The 20961-nt window shown below is 35.0% G+C and overlaps 1 protein-coding gene across 2 annotated transcripts; it reads right to left on the reverse strand.

Annotated features, from left to right (window-relative positions):
• On the reverse strand, nt 1–2437 carry LOC105969897 (ethylene-responsive transcription factor ERF118). Of its 2 annotated transcripts, XM_088826594.1 has the most exons (3): nt 2314–2437; nt 1656–1894; nt 1–1546 (listed from the first exon to the last, which is right to left on the reverse strand). In XM_088826594.1, the coding sequence occupies exon 3, from the start codon at nt 1310–1312 to the stop codon at nt 335–337; it is 978 nt and encodes a 325-aa protein (XP_088682720.1). In that variant the 5' UTR covers nt 1313–1546; nt 1656–1894; nt 2314–2437; the 3' UTR covers nt 1–334. The 2 variants fall into 2 exon arrangements, with proteins under 2 accessions (XP_088682720.1, XP_012850122.2); XM_012994668.2 differs by lacking the exon at nt 2314–2437 and having other exon boundaries at nt 1656–2238.
• Nucleotides 2438–20961: the final 18524 nt, after the last annotated feature.

Raw genomic sequence — 20961 nt, forward strand, 5'->3', positions numbered from 1 at the left:
ATTAAGAAACGAAATTAAATTAAAAAATACTCAATATCTAATATTCATAGTCTAAGCCAAATAAATAAATAAATAAAAACTAATGAGAGATTGGAAACCCCTAATTGGACGGCTCTAACAGCACAAGAAAAAACCCAAGAAAAAGGGAATCTCCAAATCTCTCTTTAAACAAAATAGAGATAGATAAACCTAATTTAATAATAAAAAAACATCTCTGAACTGTAGTTATACAGTTCTTGTAGAACACTCTCACTCATCAAAACAAAACTCCGAGAAATACTAAAAAGACTAAAATAACCTTCAAAATCCTCTAGTAGAACTAGCTGCAAAACTTTTATAGGCATGCAATGTCGAAAGGCTGCATCGAAATTGCCGCTTCATCCATCCACCCAAAGTCGAAATCAAAGTCACAATCGGGCAACGCAATTGGCTGCTCATCGTCCTCCAGGGTATCGCATTTACCATCCACCCCCCCAAGACCGAGAAAGTCGTCAAACTCACCCCCGATAAGATCGTCGTCGAGGAAAGGGGCAAAACCGTCATTTCCACCCATGAGCGCCTGCAGTTCCGAATCAATGTCCACCTCGTTCCCGATTTGCGCGAGCGCCAACAATTCGTCGTCCATGAAATCGTCATCACCACCAGCAATTACGTTCTTACCCTCCACAATCGTGCTCTTCGACGTGGGGGAATCCAATTCGAGCGCAGCCGAAGACGGAGACGTGTGCGAACACAAACTAGAGTCGTCGGACAGAGACGAAACGTGTTTGGAAACTACAACAAAAGCGGACGAGGGTCTCTTGTCGGTAATCGAGGAAGAAGACGAAGACCCGTTGACTAAATTCTCGAACTCGAGGCGTTTGGATTCGTAGGCCCGCGAAGCTTCCTCGGGGGTATTGAATGTGCCTAACCAGACCCGCTTGTGGGTGATCGGGTGGCGGATCTCGGCGGCCCATTTACCCGATTGCCGGAGGCGCACACCTTTGTATTTACCCGTAAAAGGTCTCGTGTTTCCCTTGCTTTCGGACGACGTCGTCGTCATCTTCTTGTTCGACGCTGTTACGCCGCCGCCATTGATACTGTCGTGGGCCGAACTCTCCAATTCCAGCGAAACAGTCGACAAACAAACTTCGCGGACAAACCGCTTTTTCAGCTTTGAATCTCTTTCGTCGTCGGACGAATCGGTGGCGTACGGGTCGTTACATGTGATTCGGATCTTCCTCATGGGTTCGGGTCTGGGTTTGGGTTTCAGTTTTCTGAAAACACTGTCTCTCTCTCTACTAACACTAACCATTTTTCTAGGAGCCGGCATTTTTTTTCTCTCTCTAACAAAAAACCAAACCCTCAAAACAAAGAAAACCCAGAAAACTGAACCGCCCAGAAATTACAAAAAAAAAAATTAAATAAATAAATTCAAGAAAAGGGCAGAGGAAAAGTCGAGTGAATTAATTGAAGAATCAAAAGGGTTTCTTAACCGAGAGGGCATCTCAAGAACAACCGGTTTATATGATATCCCCCGAAACAAACTACTACACCAGAACAAGTCCTGCGTCAAAACACAAAACCAAAAAAAAAAAACAACCTTAAAAATCGTTAATTCTTGTTTTTTCATTACAGATCAGAGAAGGGTATTTTGGTAATTTTGGTAAAATTACCTTTTGGGCCTCAAACGCATCGAAACAGTCGGGAAGAGAGAGACGTCGCTCTGCTGGAGTTCTTCACAGCAGAGGAATTTTCGTATGCAGCGGCCAGACGATGACGATGACGATGATGAAGAGAAACAGAGCTTCGATTGAAACCTAAATCCAAACAGAACAACGCCCAAATCAAGACAAGCCGACATAAATCTCTTGCTCCAAACGTTAGAAAACCCTAGCCCCCTTTCCCTTTGCTTCTGCTCTCTCAAGAGGAAAAAAAGGAGTGTCCGGAAAAAGGGGAGAAAATCGGTATCAGATTCACGTATATATATATATATATATATATATATATATATATATATATATATATATATATATATATATATATATATACGGTTATTAACAAAATTAGAGATAACACTGGGTACAAAAAAAAGGGATTAGAAATCAATGGTTGTGATTTCTTTCCTTGCCAGTTTACAAATATGACAAAAGGAAAATTTTGAGGGTATTCTTGGAAAGAATATAAAATCGCAGATTCAGCAGTTTCATATGTGAGAGACGAACCAGTGGTGTGTGTAAATATAGACTGAGGAAAGTGGACAATGGAAATAGGGGTTTTATTATTTTATTTAATTAATTAATTAATTAATTAAATTCATTCTTTAATTTCCACCTTCAATTTGACTGAGCAAGAACGAACGCAAATCTCAAGGAGAGAGAGGAGAGAGATAAATATGAAACATCGTCACTGTAAAAAAAACATCATATTTTACATCGAAAATATGAAACAAATCAAATATATAAAAAAAAAAATACAGACGTACGATTGGCTTATACGCTTTTGCCTTTACCTGCTCACTGTGTGTGTGCGTGACTTTTGGTCTGTTGTTACATATGGGTTTTTCTCGGACTTCGGTCAAAAGAAATGGGGGAGGGGTGTGTGTATATATTTTTTTTTTTTGAATGTGGGTGTGTGTATATATATATATATAAAAAGTGTATATAAGTATATACAAGTAAGGTGGTGTTTGCAAATGCTTTTTGAAAGTGATTATGCGGTTTTTTTTGCTCATAATCTGTTTTTAGGTGTTTGCAAAATCAACTTTTGCTTTTGCTTCTCTTAAAATAATCTGCTTTAAGCTATTTTTTTAAAAGCACCCATAACCCTGCTTTTTCAATTTTAGTTCATTTTCCGAAATATTTGCAAACACCCCCAACTTTTAGAAATAAGCACTTAAAACTAACTTAAATCACAATCACTAACTTCTGCTTTTAAATAATCATTTGCAAACACCACCTAAGGGGTCTTAAGATATAGGTCCCTAGTGACAAAACTTATTAGAATTAAATGACAACTTTAACAAAACATTTGCTACACATCTTTCATAAAATTTATTCTAAAAATGTCCTCCCACTCACAAATTCGAAATTTACATTAAGTAAAATTCAAATTGTATTTATCGTTTTTTTAGTCTGCATTTAATATATTTTTATTTTTCCAACCAACATTTTTAATTTTTTTTATACAAAACACGTTTAATGTTTTTTTTTTTTTTTCTTACTGTTTCTTCATTTTAGCAATTTTTATACAATTAAAAATTTATTTTGTTCTCTTCATAATATTGAAGATTATGAAAAAAAAATATTTTTTTATTTTTTTTAAATTCAATTTACATATTTTTAAATATTTTTTTTTGATTTTATCTGTTGTTAATACTGTAGTAGTCTATAGTATACTACGGTCTATCGTAGCATACTTGTGCTATAGCATACTACGGTGTACTTTAGTTTACTATGGTCTACTGTTCCAATAGATAATATTGGTTGTTCCCAATAGAGAAATATGAACTTCACACAGGTTCAGTATAATTAAAATCAGACCGACTACAAACCATACAATAGATTTAGGGACACATAATACACTCAATAACAACACCTTAACAAGTACTCGAAATCAAGATCCATGAATTCACTAGTTTCGATTCTTCGATTTCTCCACGACCCTCGGAGCTGTATCAATCCAAAAAAAAAAATCGGTTACGAATTTTTCGGTAATAAATTATTGCCAAAAAAATTTCGCTTATATCAAGACATAAACGAATGCGAAAAAGGTATAAAAGAACAATTTGTACACGGATAAAAGTTGCTTACCTAATCCAATAGCACCGGAGCCTTTCATGATTTTGAGCCTTTTGCACGAGGCGATGAACATCCTAAAACAGCAGAGCATTAATCAATGTTTTCGAAAAATAATCAGGGAAGAAAATATTTAAATAAAAATTATACCATTTATTTACCAATAGATCCAGAACACTCTTGTTCATCAAACAAGAAACGTTATTCAATTGGGTAACGAAATCATACAATAACAATAAATTTGACTATTATGATTACTTCAAATTAGATACGTTAGATAATGCAAGAACTCTAGCCGCAAAACAACTCTTAGTATACTACGGTGTATACTATAGTTTACTATGGTTTACTGTTCCAAGCCCTAGCCGCAAAACAACTCTCAGCCGTCGCCAAACCCTAGCCGCCAACAACTCGCAGTCGCTGTCAACTTCTATCCACCAAACCCTAGGCACCACCCAAAATCCTAACACCATCAAAGAGGCCTAGCTTGATGCAACCACCTCCCACCGTAGACTAGCCTCACACCACCGTCTCCAATGGACATCTACCACCATAACCATCCGCTCTAATACACAATAACCGCTGTCGCTCTCAACCGTCATAAGCCATGAATCACGGCTGCCATTTGCAGATCTGTGATTCTCCGACCGCCACCCACCATAGCCATCATAATTGAGAGAGAGAGAGAGAGAGAGAGAGAGAGAGAGAGAGAGAGAGAGAGAGAGAGAGAGAGAGAGAGAGATAGAGAGAGAGAGAGAGAGAGAGAGAGAGAGAGAGAGAGAGAGAGAGAGAGAGAGAGAGAGAGAGAGAGAGAGAGAAGGGGGGGAAACGGTGAGGCGAGAAAGAGAGGGGAGAGGCGAGAGAAAAAACAAAAGAAAAATAAATCTGATTAATTGAACAAACGTGAGATATTATATTTAGGGTATAAGAGCAAATTATGGATAAAATAAACATTAGGGATGTGGGTCATAGATTATTTCAAAATAGGGATTTAATTAAAAGATTGAATTTAAGGTTGTCATTTAGTTCAAATTAGGTTTCATTTAAGGGACTTTTAGCATATTACCCCTATAAGTAAAGGGGTTTGCTATTATCAGTGCTGTTTTTACCACTCGCAGTGCAAAATAATTCATTTTTTTTTCTTTTCCAAATCTTATCAAAACCCCCTCTCAAACACTCTCAACCTTTAATTCTTGAAATTTTTCAAATTCAATAATTTTTCGAGTAATATCAGTTAGAGCACAAGTATTATCGACATGGATGACAACGGCTTCGATTTTGAGGTGAAAATACACGTTTTTTTTTGTTCATTTCCAGCGTTTTTAGACATTTCGTGTTATAACACACGAAATATATCCTTCCATTTCATGTAATACTATACGAAATGTGTCTTAAAATCGTATGTTTTTTGTTTCGTAGAAAAACATACGAAATTTAAGCTTACATTTCGTAGTAAAACCTATGAAATGGAAGCTCTTATTTCGTATGTTTTTACACGAAATTGTAGCTTACATTTTGTGATATTTCATACGAAATCCCTGAAATATTGTCTTTTAATTTCAAATATTTATGCAGTAACTAAGAGAACAAGCTCACGATCATAGTCACTTCTTTGAACGTGGTAATGTGTGTGATAGTAGAGAAGCGTTAATTATGTGGACAAAAGACACAACAATTAGTCATAATCATCGACTGATTAATCATTGTAAATCGGAAAAATATCATGTTTTAAGGTGTGCAAGATATCAATCTGGACGACACGTACCATTGAAGAAACGTTCTTGTCCGTTTAGGTTAATTGGCAAAAAATCAACGAAGGATGGATTATGGCGATTGAGTGTGAGTAATGGTAATCATAACCATTTGCCGTGTATTTGAAAGTTTAACTTATGTTTAAATTTGTTTTTGTTTTAATTTTGCATTTTAATGTTTAATTTATGTTTTGGAATATTTAAATTTGCAGCGTTGTGTTTTGCATTTTTATGTTTAACCTATATTTTTGGAATGATTAAATTTGTAAGGTTGTTTGTAAGGTTTAAATGTGTACTTTAATTGCTTCAGTTGTACGTAGTTTCTAAATTCAAATCATAAAACTAGTGAATTAAAATACAAAACAACAAACTAGTAAATTAAATAATTTGTAATAATAATAAACAAAATTAGTAAAATACTTAGTTCCTAATAATAATAAAAATAAATTATTAAATTAAATAGTTCCTAATAATAATAAAAATGCATAGTCCTAATAATAATAAAAATAAACTTTAAAATTAAATAGTTCATAAAAATACATAACTGACAAAAAAAATCGATAAACTACCGCCTCGCTCTCCTCGACGGCTGCACCTCATGATCGTCGTTGTCGTTGTCCTGGTCGATGCCAATATATCGGGCGTGGGCTGCATAATATCTCCAAGGTCGGCACGTAGATCGGCAAACTGATGCATCCAGTCCTGTCCAGTGCTCCTGGTGATCGGGTACAATGCACGTACTATCCGGTAATAAGCCGGCTGATCTGGTGGCCTCACATTCTCTTGATGCAGTGGAGTCGGGCCTACGTCGGGGTTGTTGATCTTCAGATGAGTTCGATCGGTGTACCACTCCATGTAGTGCTCGTCGACTTCCCCCCGTTGCCGTGCCGTCTTGTATACGTTGGCACGAATGGAATGAGCCTGGAGCATGTCCCACATACCACCCGGAAATGGGTATTTGACTTTGTACAATGTACCTCCTTTGGAACCGCGTAAACATGGCTCCATCGATGGAATCAAGCCGCGCGGAATATCCTGAACCCACCCGAACTGTCGGACGCAACGGTCAGGCATATACGGCTCTAAGACCCACATGTACTGGATCGTGCCATGATACAACGTACGAGGGATACTCTCGTGTGTCCCGACCATACGGTAGCCACTCGACCTAAACAGAAAACAATATAAATACATAAATCAAAAAATCATATTTACACAAACTACAAACATAAACCGAAAAATTCATATTTAAACAAACTAAAATTACATAAAATCGAAAAATTTCATATTTAAAAAAAATATAAACACATAAACCGAAAAATTCATATTTAAAAAAAAATATAAATACATAAACATAAATACATAAATATAAAAAACTTACATCTTCCGCTATCATATTGTCGAGTAAACCTCGAATATGGTCGAGCGTGCCCGCTTTTGGTCGCGCGTTCCACCTCTTGCATCGAGGCTGAAACTCGCGGTACCGCTCGCTCTCCTCCGGCGGCTGAAATCTCGGGAAATACTCGTATATCCAGCACTGCAAAATTTTATTTAAAGATATTAGGGAAATAAACAATAGAGAATATATAAATTTAAAAACATTATGAACAAAATAAGTACAAAAATATATTAAAATTTACCTGAAGAAGGGTGGTGCAACCCGCCAAGCTCTTCGACTGTGCTTGCTGCATATACCCAGCTCCCTGTATAGATTGGACAAACAGACCGAACCCCACGAATACGTGCCGACCTGATCAAGCACTAAATCCTCGAGCACGTGCATATACCACGGCTTCACCCGATCACATGTCTTGTCGGGGAATAAAATCGATACAAGGAGAAACACCAGATATATCTGAACTCGGCGTCTCATGGGCGTGTCGGGCATCAATAAATGTCCCTGTATCATCCTCCATATGGGGCGCCCATGCTTCCATGACTCGTCAATCTCCTCAAAATCGAGGTTTAATACCTCGAACAGCAAATACAAGCAGTTTGTCCGCTCGATGACCTCGTCGTACCTAGGTGCGACCACCCGTCCCTCCACATTGGCACCTAGAATCATCTGGACATCGTGGAGAGTGATAGTCATCTCTCCCCACGGCATATGGAAATTGTTCGTCTCCAGTTGTCACCGCTCCACAAATGCAAACAACAGCAGAGCATCTAGGCGCGGTAAATAACATCGGGCTAGGGGATACAAATCGGTCATCCGCAGAAAATGCTTGTCTACGGATACATCTATGTCTTCTAAGGCAGCTGTTATCTTCTCGTAGTTGAAATGGTTCAGAGAGTTGATACGGGACTCCACTCGTCCAACCGGACGTTCCTGCAATCATTTATTTAGAAAATATATTAATTAATCAACTATAAAAATATTTTAATATAAGATACACAAATTATAATATTAAAATTAAAACAAGTAATTAACTCACTTCTCCCCTCCAAATATATGCCGCTACGTGCGACTTGAAACTCGGAATTAAAGACGGATCCCGCGGACCACCGGAAAATGGACCATCTAGCACATCCGGATTGACTCGAGTATGACTTCGACAACCACGACCTCCACGGCCCCGTGCTCGACTTCCACGACCTACAACCTCAGTCTCGTGAGCGGGGTCCACTGCATCCTCCTCCTCCTCCTCCTCCATAGCACGAGAAGACCCAACATCGGGATGTGCAACCGATGATCTGGCTTCACCAGCTCTCTCAGCCTCTCGCCTACGTCGTGTAGACATAGTCATGCACTCGCGCTCGCGCTCTTGATGCTCAGCCTCTTCACGAACTGCTCGCATAATTGCCTTTGATTTGCCTTTGCCTGCCATCTGTTAAATAAGATATTATTAACGTCAGTCTAAATAATAATAATAAATAAAACAAATCTCAAATAAAAAAAAACTGAAATTTTGCAGTAATTTCGTGGATAAATACACGAAATTAATGCTTACATTCCGTGTTTGTGTTCACGAAATACAAGCATTAATTTCGTGTATTTGTCCACGAAATTACTGCAAATTGCCCGAAACACATAGTTTTCGTGCAAAATCTTACGAAATAAAAGCTTACATTTCGTGCGATTTCTCACGAAATTAAAGCAGTTGTTTCGTAAGATTTTGCACGAAACGTAAGAGAAACAAACAATCATGCTAATTTCGTGGAAAAAATCACGAAATTAGCCCTTTAATTTCGTGATTTTTTTACGAAACGCATATTTTTTTCCGAAAAGTTTCGAAGTGCTTCGAAATACTGAAAACGTATAGATTTTCGACGAAATTTGTTAATATACTACTATAAAACATTCGATTATCTATTTCGAGTTCGAGTTTTACCTTAAATCGTTGTTGAATTGCTTGTTTAATCTGCAGAAATTCGAAGGGCCTTGGATAGGGTTTGAGAGGATTTTGAATTTTTTGAAGAAAAGTTGCAAATGAAATAAAGTCGCACTGCAAGCGGTAAAAGTTGTTTTATGAATAGCATTTCAGATTAGTAAATGAGGTAAATAGAAGGATGATGAGCTGGCAATAAGGGAGGGCAACAGGCCGGTTTTGGGCCGGGTTTGCCTAAAACCAAGACCCTACCCACGAGAAATATATAAATCCAAAACTCGCCTCAATCTGTTTTAGCTTAGACCCAGACCCGCACCAACCCGAACCGTAACTAAACGGTTCTGACCCGCCAGACCCGCTAGACCCATTAACATACAAAACTAATTAATAAAAAAATTAACTCTCATAACATTTTGCTTGTATATTTTTACGAAATAATCTCAATACTAAAATACAATATTTTAAAAAATCTCTACAAGTGATATAAATATTACTCACGAGAAATGAGATTCGAAAAATGAAACAATGAAAATAGGTAGATGAGAATAGACAAGATGGAAATTGATAGTTTGATGAAATCCGAAATATATATATATATATATATATATATATATATATATATATATATATATATATATATATATATATATACGGGTCGGTTCTGCATCGATTCCAATTAGACCTGTAACCCAATCCAAAATCATCCGGTTCTAGAAACTTAAACCCATTACCCGACCCAAACCCATTTAATTGGCCCAGACCCGCCCCAAATGGGTCGGTTTCGGGTCCAAGACCCCCAAACTCTTACCTATTGCCATCCCTAGCTGGCAATACACATCCATAGAGCATGATGTCACGGCTCGCCAGTCTTGGCCCTACTCTTTGCTAGTTTCCCTTGTGTTGGGAGGTTAAGAACTCCAAAACTTAGCTAAATAGGGTTAGACCCAAGTTGACCCAAATGTATAGGGATAGGTAGAGATTCTTGGAGGATTCTAGAAAGCGTTTTAGAACCCTCTAATTGTAGATATTTTGTAGGAATTCTTTGGAGTGTTCTAGTGAACCACTCATAGCCATTAGATCAAATAGATCTTCACTGTCCATTAAGGAGGTGGCCTAGTATAAATAGGGTTAGAGTCCTCATTTGTAATCATCCAACAAGAATTCAACAAATAAAATACATTTAAGTAATACAAGTACTTTCTTACAAACTCTCTAATCTTCATTAGTTTTTTGCATTTCGGGAATGTTTACTTAACTATCGTGAGGGGCTAAAAAGAGCTTAGGCCGCACAGTGTCAAGGGAACAATCCGAAAATGTGGTCTCTTTTCTCGCACGCTTTTTTCACTCGCGTATGACTCACGCACAATGGTAATAGACCACGTACGTGGTAGGGAGACGTTGTGGTGCGCGTGGGATGTAGGGTGGGTCTGGTAATAGTCGATGACAGCTAATTTCCTAGTTTTGTTTTATTTTTTCTAAATATTTGGGTATTATTGTTTTATTGAATTACAATTGTGCCATTGGTATTTTTACTTGGCCATCAAGTTATTAAAATTTGAAACGTAATAATTAATGTATTTATTTTTTCTTCCTATATAAATGGAATACGGTATGATATTTTCTTTCCCTATTTTAATTATTTACTTAATTAAGTATAGATTTGTCTGCCTTTTTTTTCTCTGATTTTGTTTCCTTTGTTATGTTGATTGGTACACTCCATATAATACTGGAGTCAATACAATATTATCCAATTAAATTTATAATATAAGTTTTATATTCTTTTTATTGTTGCAACAAATATTGTATTTTCTTATTCCAAATAGGAAGTAAATCAGAAACATTGTTTAAATTTAAACTTTTCTAATTGATATGGGTGGAGCTAGTTTAACCCCGAAAAAAAATTATTTAATAGATGTTATAATTTTGAAATTATGATTTTGATTAGATTGGATTGTATATTGATTAACTAACTAAGAACCCTTTTGATTAAACTTATTTTAAATAACTGTACATCTAATAAGTTGTTTTAAGAGTTGATAAGCTATTATGTTTTATTATACCAAATACCAAAAAAAGACTTGTAAACTCTTTTTAACAACTTATAAACTTAGAGGGTGTTTGGCTAAGCTTATAAAATGTTAAAAGTAGCTTATAAGATATTTTAGAGCTTATAAGCTCTTCTAATGTGTTTGGTAAATTTAAAAAAAAAATCTTTATTTTTTTTAAAAATAAGCTGTTGGAGACCAAATAAAATCTTTTTAAATAAGTACCTCTACCCCACCTTTTTATTTAAGATCTTATAATGAGTAAAAATAGGAAATAAGTTCATTTTCCAAACACTGTAAAAATTAATCAAAAATAAGATGTAACAGTCAGCTCTAAAAACATCTTATCAGACTTAAGATCTTATCAGCTGTTTAAAATAAGCTAAGCCAAACACCCTCTTAGCCAATTAGATCACGGTAGAACCATTCATAAACAATATAATTTAGAAATTATGTTATCGATTTAAAAAATATATATAAACATAAAATAAAATTAACTCAAATTATTGTACATATGATAAAATCATATATAAACAATAATCTCATAATATACTGTTAAATAAATATTAATGATATTACAACATAAGTTTGTGTTGTATTTTATTATGTTACTGTCTATTGTTTTATGAGCTGGGTTTTAATTTAAAGGTATCATCCATCCTGTTTTTCATCAATTAAAGTGTGTTCCGTTAATTGTTTTATTGTTGCTTATTATATTTTATTAATAGCAATTAACATGTTGGTTAAATAAAAAAAATGAATTAATCAACATTGATACCAAAAATTATACAAAATAATTAAAAGTAAGCATATTCATATTTATTAGAATCAATGTTTTTATTAATAAGAAATAATGTCTTTACATTTTAAAATTTCATTAACACTAATGTATTTATAATAAATATGCTAATAACATCTCATCATTTGTTCCATAATTTTTTTCTTTTATTTTTGACAAGATAATTTACAACCTCTCGAACCACACTGAAAAATTTCGTTCATAGTAGACTAACCATGTTTTAATGAACTTGTAACAAATAACAGTGTGTTAGTGTGTTCTCTTGTTCCACAAATTAAACTAGCTCACTCGTGTGGGTATAATATGTAATCGGCTTTTTTAATCTTATTATCTTGTATGACTTTGGATAAAATCGTCTTTTTCAGTAGCAACATACAAAATTAATCGCATGGACTGGAATAACCATGATATCGATTCACATTTTTAACAGCCTTGATATCCAAAATCGAAAAATTGTACGTTAGATCATGAAATAATATGATTTATGGCAGTTTACATCTCATCATTTGTTGCATAAATTTCTTTTATTGACAAGAAATCTTGCACTGAACTGAAAAATCTAACCACACAAGACTGATCACGTGTTGATAAGCTCGTATCAAATAAGACTATGTTCTCTTGTTCCACAAACTAGCTCACGAAAATGGCTATAATATACGTGTTCAAAAAAATGTGGGTATAATATATAGAATCTTCTTGTTTATTAGAATAACACCTCCACTAATTTCAAGATACTGCAATTTCTTCATCTTGCCTTATATTAGTGTTTTTTTGTCCAATAATTACTTCTTTTTTTTTTTTTTTTTTAAATTAAACTCTTAAGAATGAACAAAAAAATGTGAGAGTTAAAATAAGACATGATATTAGCCATTAATCTTGATTGGTAAATAACAATTTGGTTGGTGGTGCGTCTTATTCAATGTCTTCTCCTAATTTCCCACTGTTTTGGTCAAAATCAATCTTATACTTGTCCAGGGGTGAAGAATGGACAACAAATTAAAATCCCAATATATTAATTATTGGGATTTAAATATATAATTAAAAATTTAAACTTGTCGGCCCTTAATATTATTTTGTCACTAGTGAAGGAAATTAAACAACCAATTGTAGGCGAAAATAAATAAATCACATGATCATAAAAAACTTTAATAAATGAAACATGTTTCCTGCAAAGACAATTAAAGAGGCTCACACCAAACAATAATACGACACCGTGTGGAATTTATACTCCCCAATTAAATGAACTGCACTATAGAGTATAGACTAGAGATTGATTCACACGGCAGAACAAATAAGGGTAAATTATAAAACTCTCCCTAAACTTAGGCTAAATAATAAAAAACACCCCCGTATTTTTTAACAGAAAATTTGTATAGTCTATTATACTCAAGGTTCTAAATATCGGCTATCGAGTCCGAGGCGGTTAGGGACCGCCACACGATAAATCGGCACGGCGGTGATTAATCGGAAATATATCGGTGTTTAGATTTAGTATAATATATTTCTAAATATTATTTGTAAATACTTAAAACGTATAAAAAAAATTGAACATGGTTCTCTCTCTATCGTTTATATATTCTAATCGCATAAAAAATAACAATAGTGAGATAAAGAATGCCCGCCGCGGTGGGTGGATTGTTTTGTGTTTTTTTAGGTCAGGTTCTTCTTACGGGTTCGGTGAGTTTGGGTTTGATTGAAAGAGATAATGGGTTGGAATTGAAAATAATAAAAAATAAAAAATAAACACCCTATTTTCCATGTAATAAAAAAAATTAGAAATAAATATTTTTCCGATATATCACTCGAAGTTTGACCCGATATATCGGTTTGACCCGCCACAAACTGCCTCGGACCGCTTCACCATCAAACAACCGATTTTCAAAACCGCCACACAAATATCGTAAAGGCTTATGCCCGCCACCGATATGGCGGTCGATATAATATTGGCCGCACGACCGATATTTAGAACATTGAATTATGCCTTCTTTTAAATAGATGAGGAATAAAGAAAATATTTAAAATTGTGTAAATTCGATTCATTGAAATAAAAAAGATTTCATGTAAAGTCACAACGAAGGAGGTTGATGTAAGACAGGAATAAACATCAGGGAAGTTTGACAATTACGAATAGGTGGAGGCCATTTTTATAATTTAACCTAAGCTAAGGGGAGGTTTCTTAATTTACCCAAGAAATAAATTAGCTACTAGCATCAAATAAAAGTCCACCAAATTAATAGTGACCATCCACACATCACGTGATCATGTTCGCATCGTGAGTAACAGTTTCAGTAGTTATAGATCCGACGGTTCAGATTTGCCCACGTACGTCAACGCAGCCGCAGTATTTTCCGTACTACTTTACCTACGGTAGCCAACCCTACGGTTGGATACACGCAAACACCAAGTGGGAAAAGGCGTGGGCCACTTTTCCCTCTACATCACCCAATGTCTCTAGATATTTCACTGTCATCATGTCACGTGATTGTCCGTCCATAAAATACATGCTTCGTACTAGTAGGTCACGTGATTATCCACACATGTACGTATATGCTGCGTACGTGCTTGATTAATTAAAAGTATAAACTTTGTTGTTAGGGTTCGATTTAAATTAAATTAACAGTTATCACGTGGTCTTATGAGTGGGAATCTAAGAGATCACATAAAAATGAATTTAGTATTTTTTTGAAGTGAAAATTTATTTCTTTCGAAATTAGAAATTAAAAAAATCGGATTAGGGTCGTTGAAATTTAATAATTTAAATATATAAAAATATCGATATTACATGTGTAGTTTTCAGAAATTAAAATATGATCAACAATTAGAATGTAATATATATTCCAATTATGTTCGAAAAATTTCGAATAGATCGAAATCTAATATGTATTCTAATTTCAGTTGTCTTTGTTGAACAACCAAAATTTTTAACTTGGAATTGAAATGAAATATATTGTTCTAATAAGATATTGCATCAAAGTCACTTAAATTTGAAAACTTCGTTCGTATGTTCACACCCCTACGTGATCTCAAGGTGAATCAAAGATTTATAAAAAAATACTAATAGATTAATTGGCATACACTTAGGCCCCGTTTGATAAAATTAAGTACTGAACACTAAATGTTGAATAGTCGTCTGAACGATTTAGAGCGGTGTCTGAATACTAAATGCTGAATGTTTAAGTTTGTTTGGTTTGGTAATTATATTATTTTTATATCTGAATATTGTTATTTTACTATATTGTCCTTCAAATTTAATCAATTTGATTTTATTAGTTTAATTATGAATAATATTTCAATGGATCTATTAGTATATTTATTTTGAATTGTGCCTTTTCTTTTTGAAGTATGAATTGTGCTTTAAAATATATTAGATTATATTCTTACTATGAAATACGTACATAAATAATATAAATCTATGGCCATAGGTTTTCATTAAATATGTAATAGAGAGAGAAATGAAATTTTACTTTATAATAATTAACCAATTTTATACTTTCTTAGAGACTATATATTAAAACATACTGCATCTTAATATTCGTCATTTTATGATAAACAATGTATTTGTCAAGAAATTAAGCATTGGTTCAACTTATATATATTTTTGAGAAAAATACAAAGAAGTAAATTAATAACTACATGAAAAGAAGTGCGGCCTAAAATTCAATGAATTGTCTACATCGAGGAATAGCTTGATTCGCCCAATACTAAACAATAAAACATATATATTTAACCAATCTTATACTTTCTTAGAAACTATATATTAAAACATACTGCATCTTAATATCCGTCATTTTATGATAAACAATGTATTTGTCAAGAAATTAAGCATTGTTTCAACTTATATATATTTTCGAGAAAAAAACAAAGAAGTAAATTAATAACTACATGAAAAGAAGTGCGGCCTAAAATTCAATGAATTGTCTACATGGGGGAATAGCTTGATTCATCCAATACTAAACAATAAATTATCTGAGGAAGAATTGAAGAAAAAGGTGGTTCAAACACTCAAAGCAGAACAAGGATAAAATAGTCTAAAATCTATTCAGCGTAATGCTGAATGAATAAGCCCAATTTTGGGCTGAATAGGCCAGCAATTAGTGGCTTTATTTAGAGGGTGTTTGGCTAAGCTTATTTTAAACAGCTGATAAGCTCTTACGTCTGATAAGATGTTTTTAGAGCTGATAAGCTGTTACATCTTATTTTTATGATTAATTTTTAGAGTGTTTGGATAATGAGCTTATTTCCTATTTTTACTCATAATAAGATCTTAAATAAAAAGGTGGGGTAGAGGTACTTATTTAAAAAGATCTTATTTGGTCTCCAACAGCTTATTTTGAAAAAAAATAAGATCTTTTTTTAAAAAATTACCAAACACTTTGAAAGAGCTTATAAGCTCTAAAACATCTTATAAGCTCCTTTTCACATCTTATAAGCTTAGCCAAACACACTCTTAGACTATCTTACCAAACACTCTTAACAAGATGCTGCTGACCGTATCAATATTTTTTTCCATTCAAAGGTCATTAAGCACCTTGTAGACACGTAAATTTAATATAATTTATGTTATATTAAATTGAATCCCAAGATTATAATTTATCTTGCAAAATAAGTCATGGAGATAATTATCAATTAATTATTGACCAATAGGATTGTTTCTTCTCTTCCAAGTTATAAGAGATAAATATCAATTTAAAGAGAGCCAATCAAATCGCGCCACGTCATCAAGAAGACTTTGTGTAGGACTCTTATTCTACCACTATAAATAGGGACCCTCCCTACACAATTCAAGACACAACTCAAGAAGAATAAAAACCGTAGGAGAAAATTCTCTCTACAATATTCAAGTCGTTCTTCATCAAATCGAAGGTGTTCTTCATCAAATCAAGGCGTTAAAGCATTTAATTCGAGATTACGGTGCTAAACCCTCGAATTAACGTTATTAACATCAAATCAAGATCGAAGGAAGATTGAAGGGCCAAATCCATCAAGAACTCCAAGATCTTCAAGTCAAAATCCGTCAAAGTTCAGCGTTCGATCCGAGATTCAAATCGCAAGACCCTCGGAAGACGTTATTCAAATCCAAATCAAATCCGGAGAAGATCAAGTCAACAACTCGTCTCCGAAATTCAAAGTCAATCATATATTTTTCTTGAGAGAATAATCAGAGGATTAAATTAGAGTTTGTAACCCGCAATATTTTATTTTAATTCAATAAATTATCTTTGTGCAAGTATTTTCTTGTTTGTTAAATTCGCAGATAAGAATTTGTTGCTACAAATTTTGGCACGCCCGGTGGGACATCTCTACCTCTCATCTCTTCTCTCTCTCGAAGATCCTCGAAGTGTTGCAGCTGCAAGCATCCTCCGAGAATAACTCGACGCCTCAAACCATTCAGAAAGGCTTACCACCTCTTGTCAACACAAGCGCAGACATGGAAGGTTCAAAACGAAAGATTTCACAGCCCACGCCTCGTTCAACATCAAGCTACTCAGAGGTGGCATCCGTCATGACAACAAACGCTACAACCATGGAGGAGCAAATTGCAAGTTTGACAAAGGCAATTGAGGGACTCACAAAGCATGTTCAACAACGAGATTCTCAAATTGCCGAGTTGATCAACAAGATGGACAAAGCCGATGCTAGTCAAGCTGTGGAGAATCAGATAGAAGTTCAAGACGAAGTCGAGACATCCACAAAGCAACAACCAGTTGAAAACGAGAAGGCTCCAGCTCAAGAACTTCAAGTTTCTCCAGAAGGGATGATTCATGTAGATCAAGTGATAACGCTGATCAGTGGAACCATCAAAGACAAGTTGGAAGGAAGCTCGAAGTCTCCATCAACCTATGTCAAGCCATACACGCAAAGGATTGATGATCTAAGGATGCCAATGGGCTATATACCTCCAAAGTTTCAACAATTTGACGGCAAAGGCAACCCCAAGCAACATGTGGCACATTTCGTCGAGACTTGCAATGATGCCGGGACGTACGGAGATCACCTCGTCAAGCAATTCGTCCGATCGCTCAAAGACAATGCGTTTGATTGGTACATTGATTTGGGGGCAAACTCCATCGATAGTTGGAAGCACTTAGAGGAAGAATTTCTCAACCGCTTTTACAGCACTCGAAGAACAGTCAGCATGATTGAGCTCACCAATTCCCGCCAGTGGATGAAAGAACCTGTCATCGACTACATCAACCGTTGGAGAAATTTGAGTCTTAATTGCAAGGATCGACTGTCTGAGACATCAGCTATTGAACTGTGCATCCAAGGAATGCAATGGGGACTCCGATATATCCTTCAAGTAATTCAACCTAAAAGTTTTGAAGAGTTGGCCACTCGAGCACATGATATGGAGTTGAGCATACTTGCAAATCAAATTGAAGAACCACCATTCCAAAAGCCGTACCAGCTCAATGAAGAACATATTGAAGAAGAACAAGAAGATCATGAGGATGGGGACAAGTCTTTTGAGGAACCAACACCCTATGCAATATGACAAGTCAAATCAAGTGAAACACTCCTTGACACGAGTTTAAAAGGTCTACATGTCCAAATCAAATGAAATACTCATTGACACGAGTTTAAAAGGTCTACATGTCCAAATAAAACGAAGCACTCCTTGACATGAGTTTAAAAGGTCTACATGTCCAAATTAAATGAAACACTCCTTGACACGAGTTTAAAAGGTGTACATGTCCGAATCAAATGACATACTCCTTGACACGAGTTTAAAAGGTCAACAAGTCCAAATCAACTGAAGCACTCCTTGACACGAGTTTAAAAGGTCTACATGTCCAAAAAAAAAAAAATGAAATTCTCCTTGACACGAGTTTAAAAGGTCTACATATCCAAATCAAATGAAGCACTCCTTGACACGAGTTTAAAAGGTCTACAAGTCCAAGTCAAGTGAAACACTCATTGACACGAGTTTAAAAGGTCTACGAGCACATATCAAATTCAAGTTCATATGAAGCAATCCTTGACACGAGTTTAAAAGGTCTACATGTCCAAAAAAAAAAAAAAAATGAAATACTCCTTGACACGAGTTTAAAATGTCTACAAGATCAAATCAAATCAAGGCTCCTTGATACGAGCATAAACTATCTACATATCCAAGTCAAGTCAAGGCTCCTCGATATGAGCATAAACTATCTATATATCCAAATCAAATCAAGGCTCCTCGATATGAGCATAAACTATCTATATATCCAAATCAAATCAAAGCTCCTCGATATGAGCATAAACTATCTATATATCCAAATCAAGTCAAGGCTCCTTGATACGGGCATAAACTATCTATATATCCAAATCAAATCAAGGCTCCTTGATACGAGCATAAACTATCTATATATCCAAATCAAGTCAAGGCTCCTCGATACGAGCATAAACTATCTATATATCCAAATCAAGTCAAGGCTCCTCGATATGAGCATAAACTATCTATATATCGGAATCAAGTCAAGGCTCCTTGATACGAGCGTAAACTATCTACAAATTCAAGTCAAATGCTCCTTCAGCACGAGCTTAAACTGCAAATGTTTCTCCTTGTCCACATGAGTGTAAACTGTGCATGACATCCCTCAAAATGATATATTTTGAACTACGTTATGACTTGATCCCTCTATAGGGTACGTAGGCAACTTAGAATCTCTCTAAGTCCAGTCATGATTTCAAAAAATGTATGTGCTTTGCTAGATCAAGCTGCAATTGAAGTTAAACAATTATCGAGACTCATTCACTCCAAGACGCATTGTCCGTGAACAAGTCTCGAGGGGGCATTTGTAGACACGTAAATTTAATATGATTTATATTATATTAAATTGAATCCCAAGATTATAATTTATCTTGCAAAATAAGTCATGGAGATAATTATCAATTAATTATTGACCAATAGGATTGTTTCTTCTCTTCCAAGTTATAAGAGATAAATATCAATTTAAAGAGAGTCAATCAAATCGCGCCACGTCATCAAGAAGACTTTGTGTAGGACTCTTATTCTACCACTATAAATAGGGACCCTCCCTACACAATTCAAGACACAACTCAAGAAGAATAAAAACCGTAGGAGAAAATTCTCTCTACAATATTCAAGTCGTTCTTCATCAAATCGAAGGTGTTCTTCATCAAATCAAGGCGTTAAAGCATTTAATTCGAGATTACGGTGCTAAACCCTCGAATTAACGTTATTAACATCAAATCAAGATCGAAGGAAGATTGAAGGGCCAAATCCATCAAGAACTCCAAGATCTTCAAGTCAAAATCCGTCAAAGTTCAGCGTTCGATCCGAGATTCAAATCGCAAGACCCTCGGAAGACGTTATTCAAATCCAAATCAAATCCGGAGAAGATCAAGTCAACAACTCGTCTCCGAAATTCAAAGTCAATCATATATTTTTCTTGAGAGAATAATCAGAGGATTAAATTAGAGTTTGTAACCCGCAATATTTTATTTTAATTCAATAAATTATCTTTGTGCAAGTATTTTCTTGTTTGTTAAATTCGCACATAAGAATTTGTTGCTACACACCTATCAAACGGGCCATTAATACGATATTAGTACAATACCACTATCATATTATATGATATCGATATTGTATAACTAATATTGGATGGAGCGGACTAGGAAAATATGTAACATTAGGTAAGATATAGAAATACTAATTTCTTCCGATCTCGATTCAGTAAAAAAATGTACTGAATTAATTTTATTAATCTGAAGTGTATTAATTTATAGATGTTTAACACTAGTATAAAAACAATTAATCTCTCAGAGTACGTGTTCATGTATAATAATTTCGGGGCCTCGTGATAAATTTTGATTCACCTCGATATGTTACTAATAAAAACAATAGTTTTTTTTTTTTTGAGAGGAAGAGACATTTATTGGGCATAAAAAGCCAAAGCAGAAGGAATGGTAGAACCTTCATTACACCTTAAATTAAAGCTAGAGGCTAATCCATGAGCTAATTGGTCTCCGGATCGCTTAACAAAAGAAAATTCGCAAAAGTGAAGTGAACCGGCCATCACTAAAATATTTTCTATAAAAGCACCATAAGAAGATATTGGAGATATTCCGGTTTTGAGAGATTCGATCACCAAGACTATCCCTTCCAATACAATAGAGTACCATCCTTGACACTGAGCTTGCATTATTGCTTTGGGTGCCGCACGTGCTTCACATTCCACAACTTTAGGACGTCCTTTAATTCGCCTAACAGCCCACCAGAGACATACGCCATTTCCAGTCCCGGGCAATCATAGC

The sequence above is a fragment of the Erythranthe guttata genome, chromosome 12, assembly GCF_056151865.1.
Source record: "Erythranthe guttata isolate IM_541 chromosome 12, IM_541, whole genome shotgun sequence".
NCBI classification, from domain to species: Eukaryota; Viridiplantae; Streptophyta; class Magnoliopsida; order Lamiales; family Phrymaceae; genus Erythranthe; species Erythranthe guttata.

Coding starts and splice junctions, on each gene's coding strand:
- LOC105969897 (XM_088826594.1), bottom strand. CDS start 1,312: ATGCCGGCTCCTAGAAAAATGGTTAGTGTTAGTAGAGAGAGAGACAGT.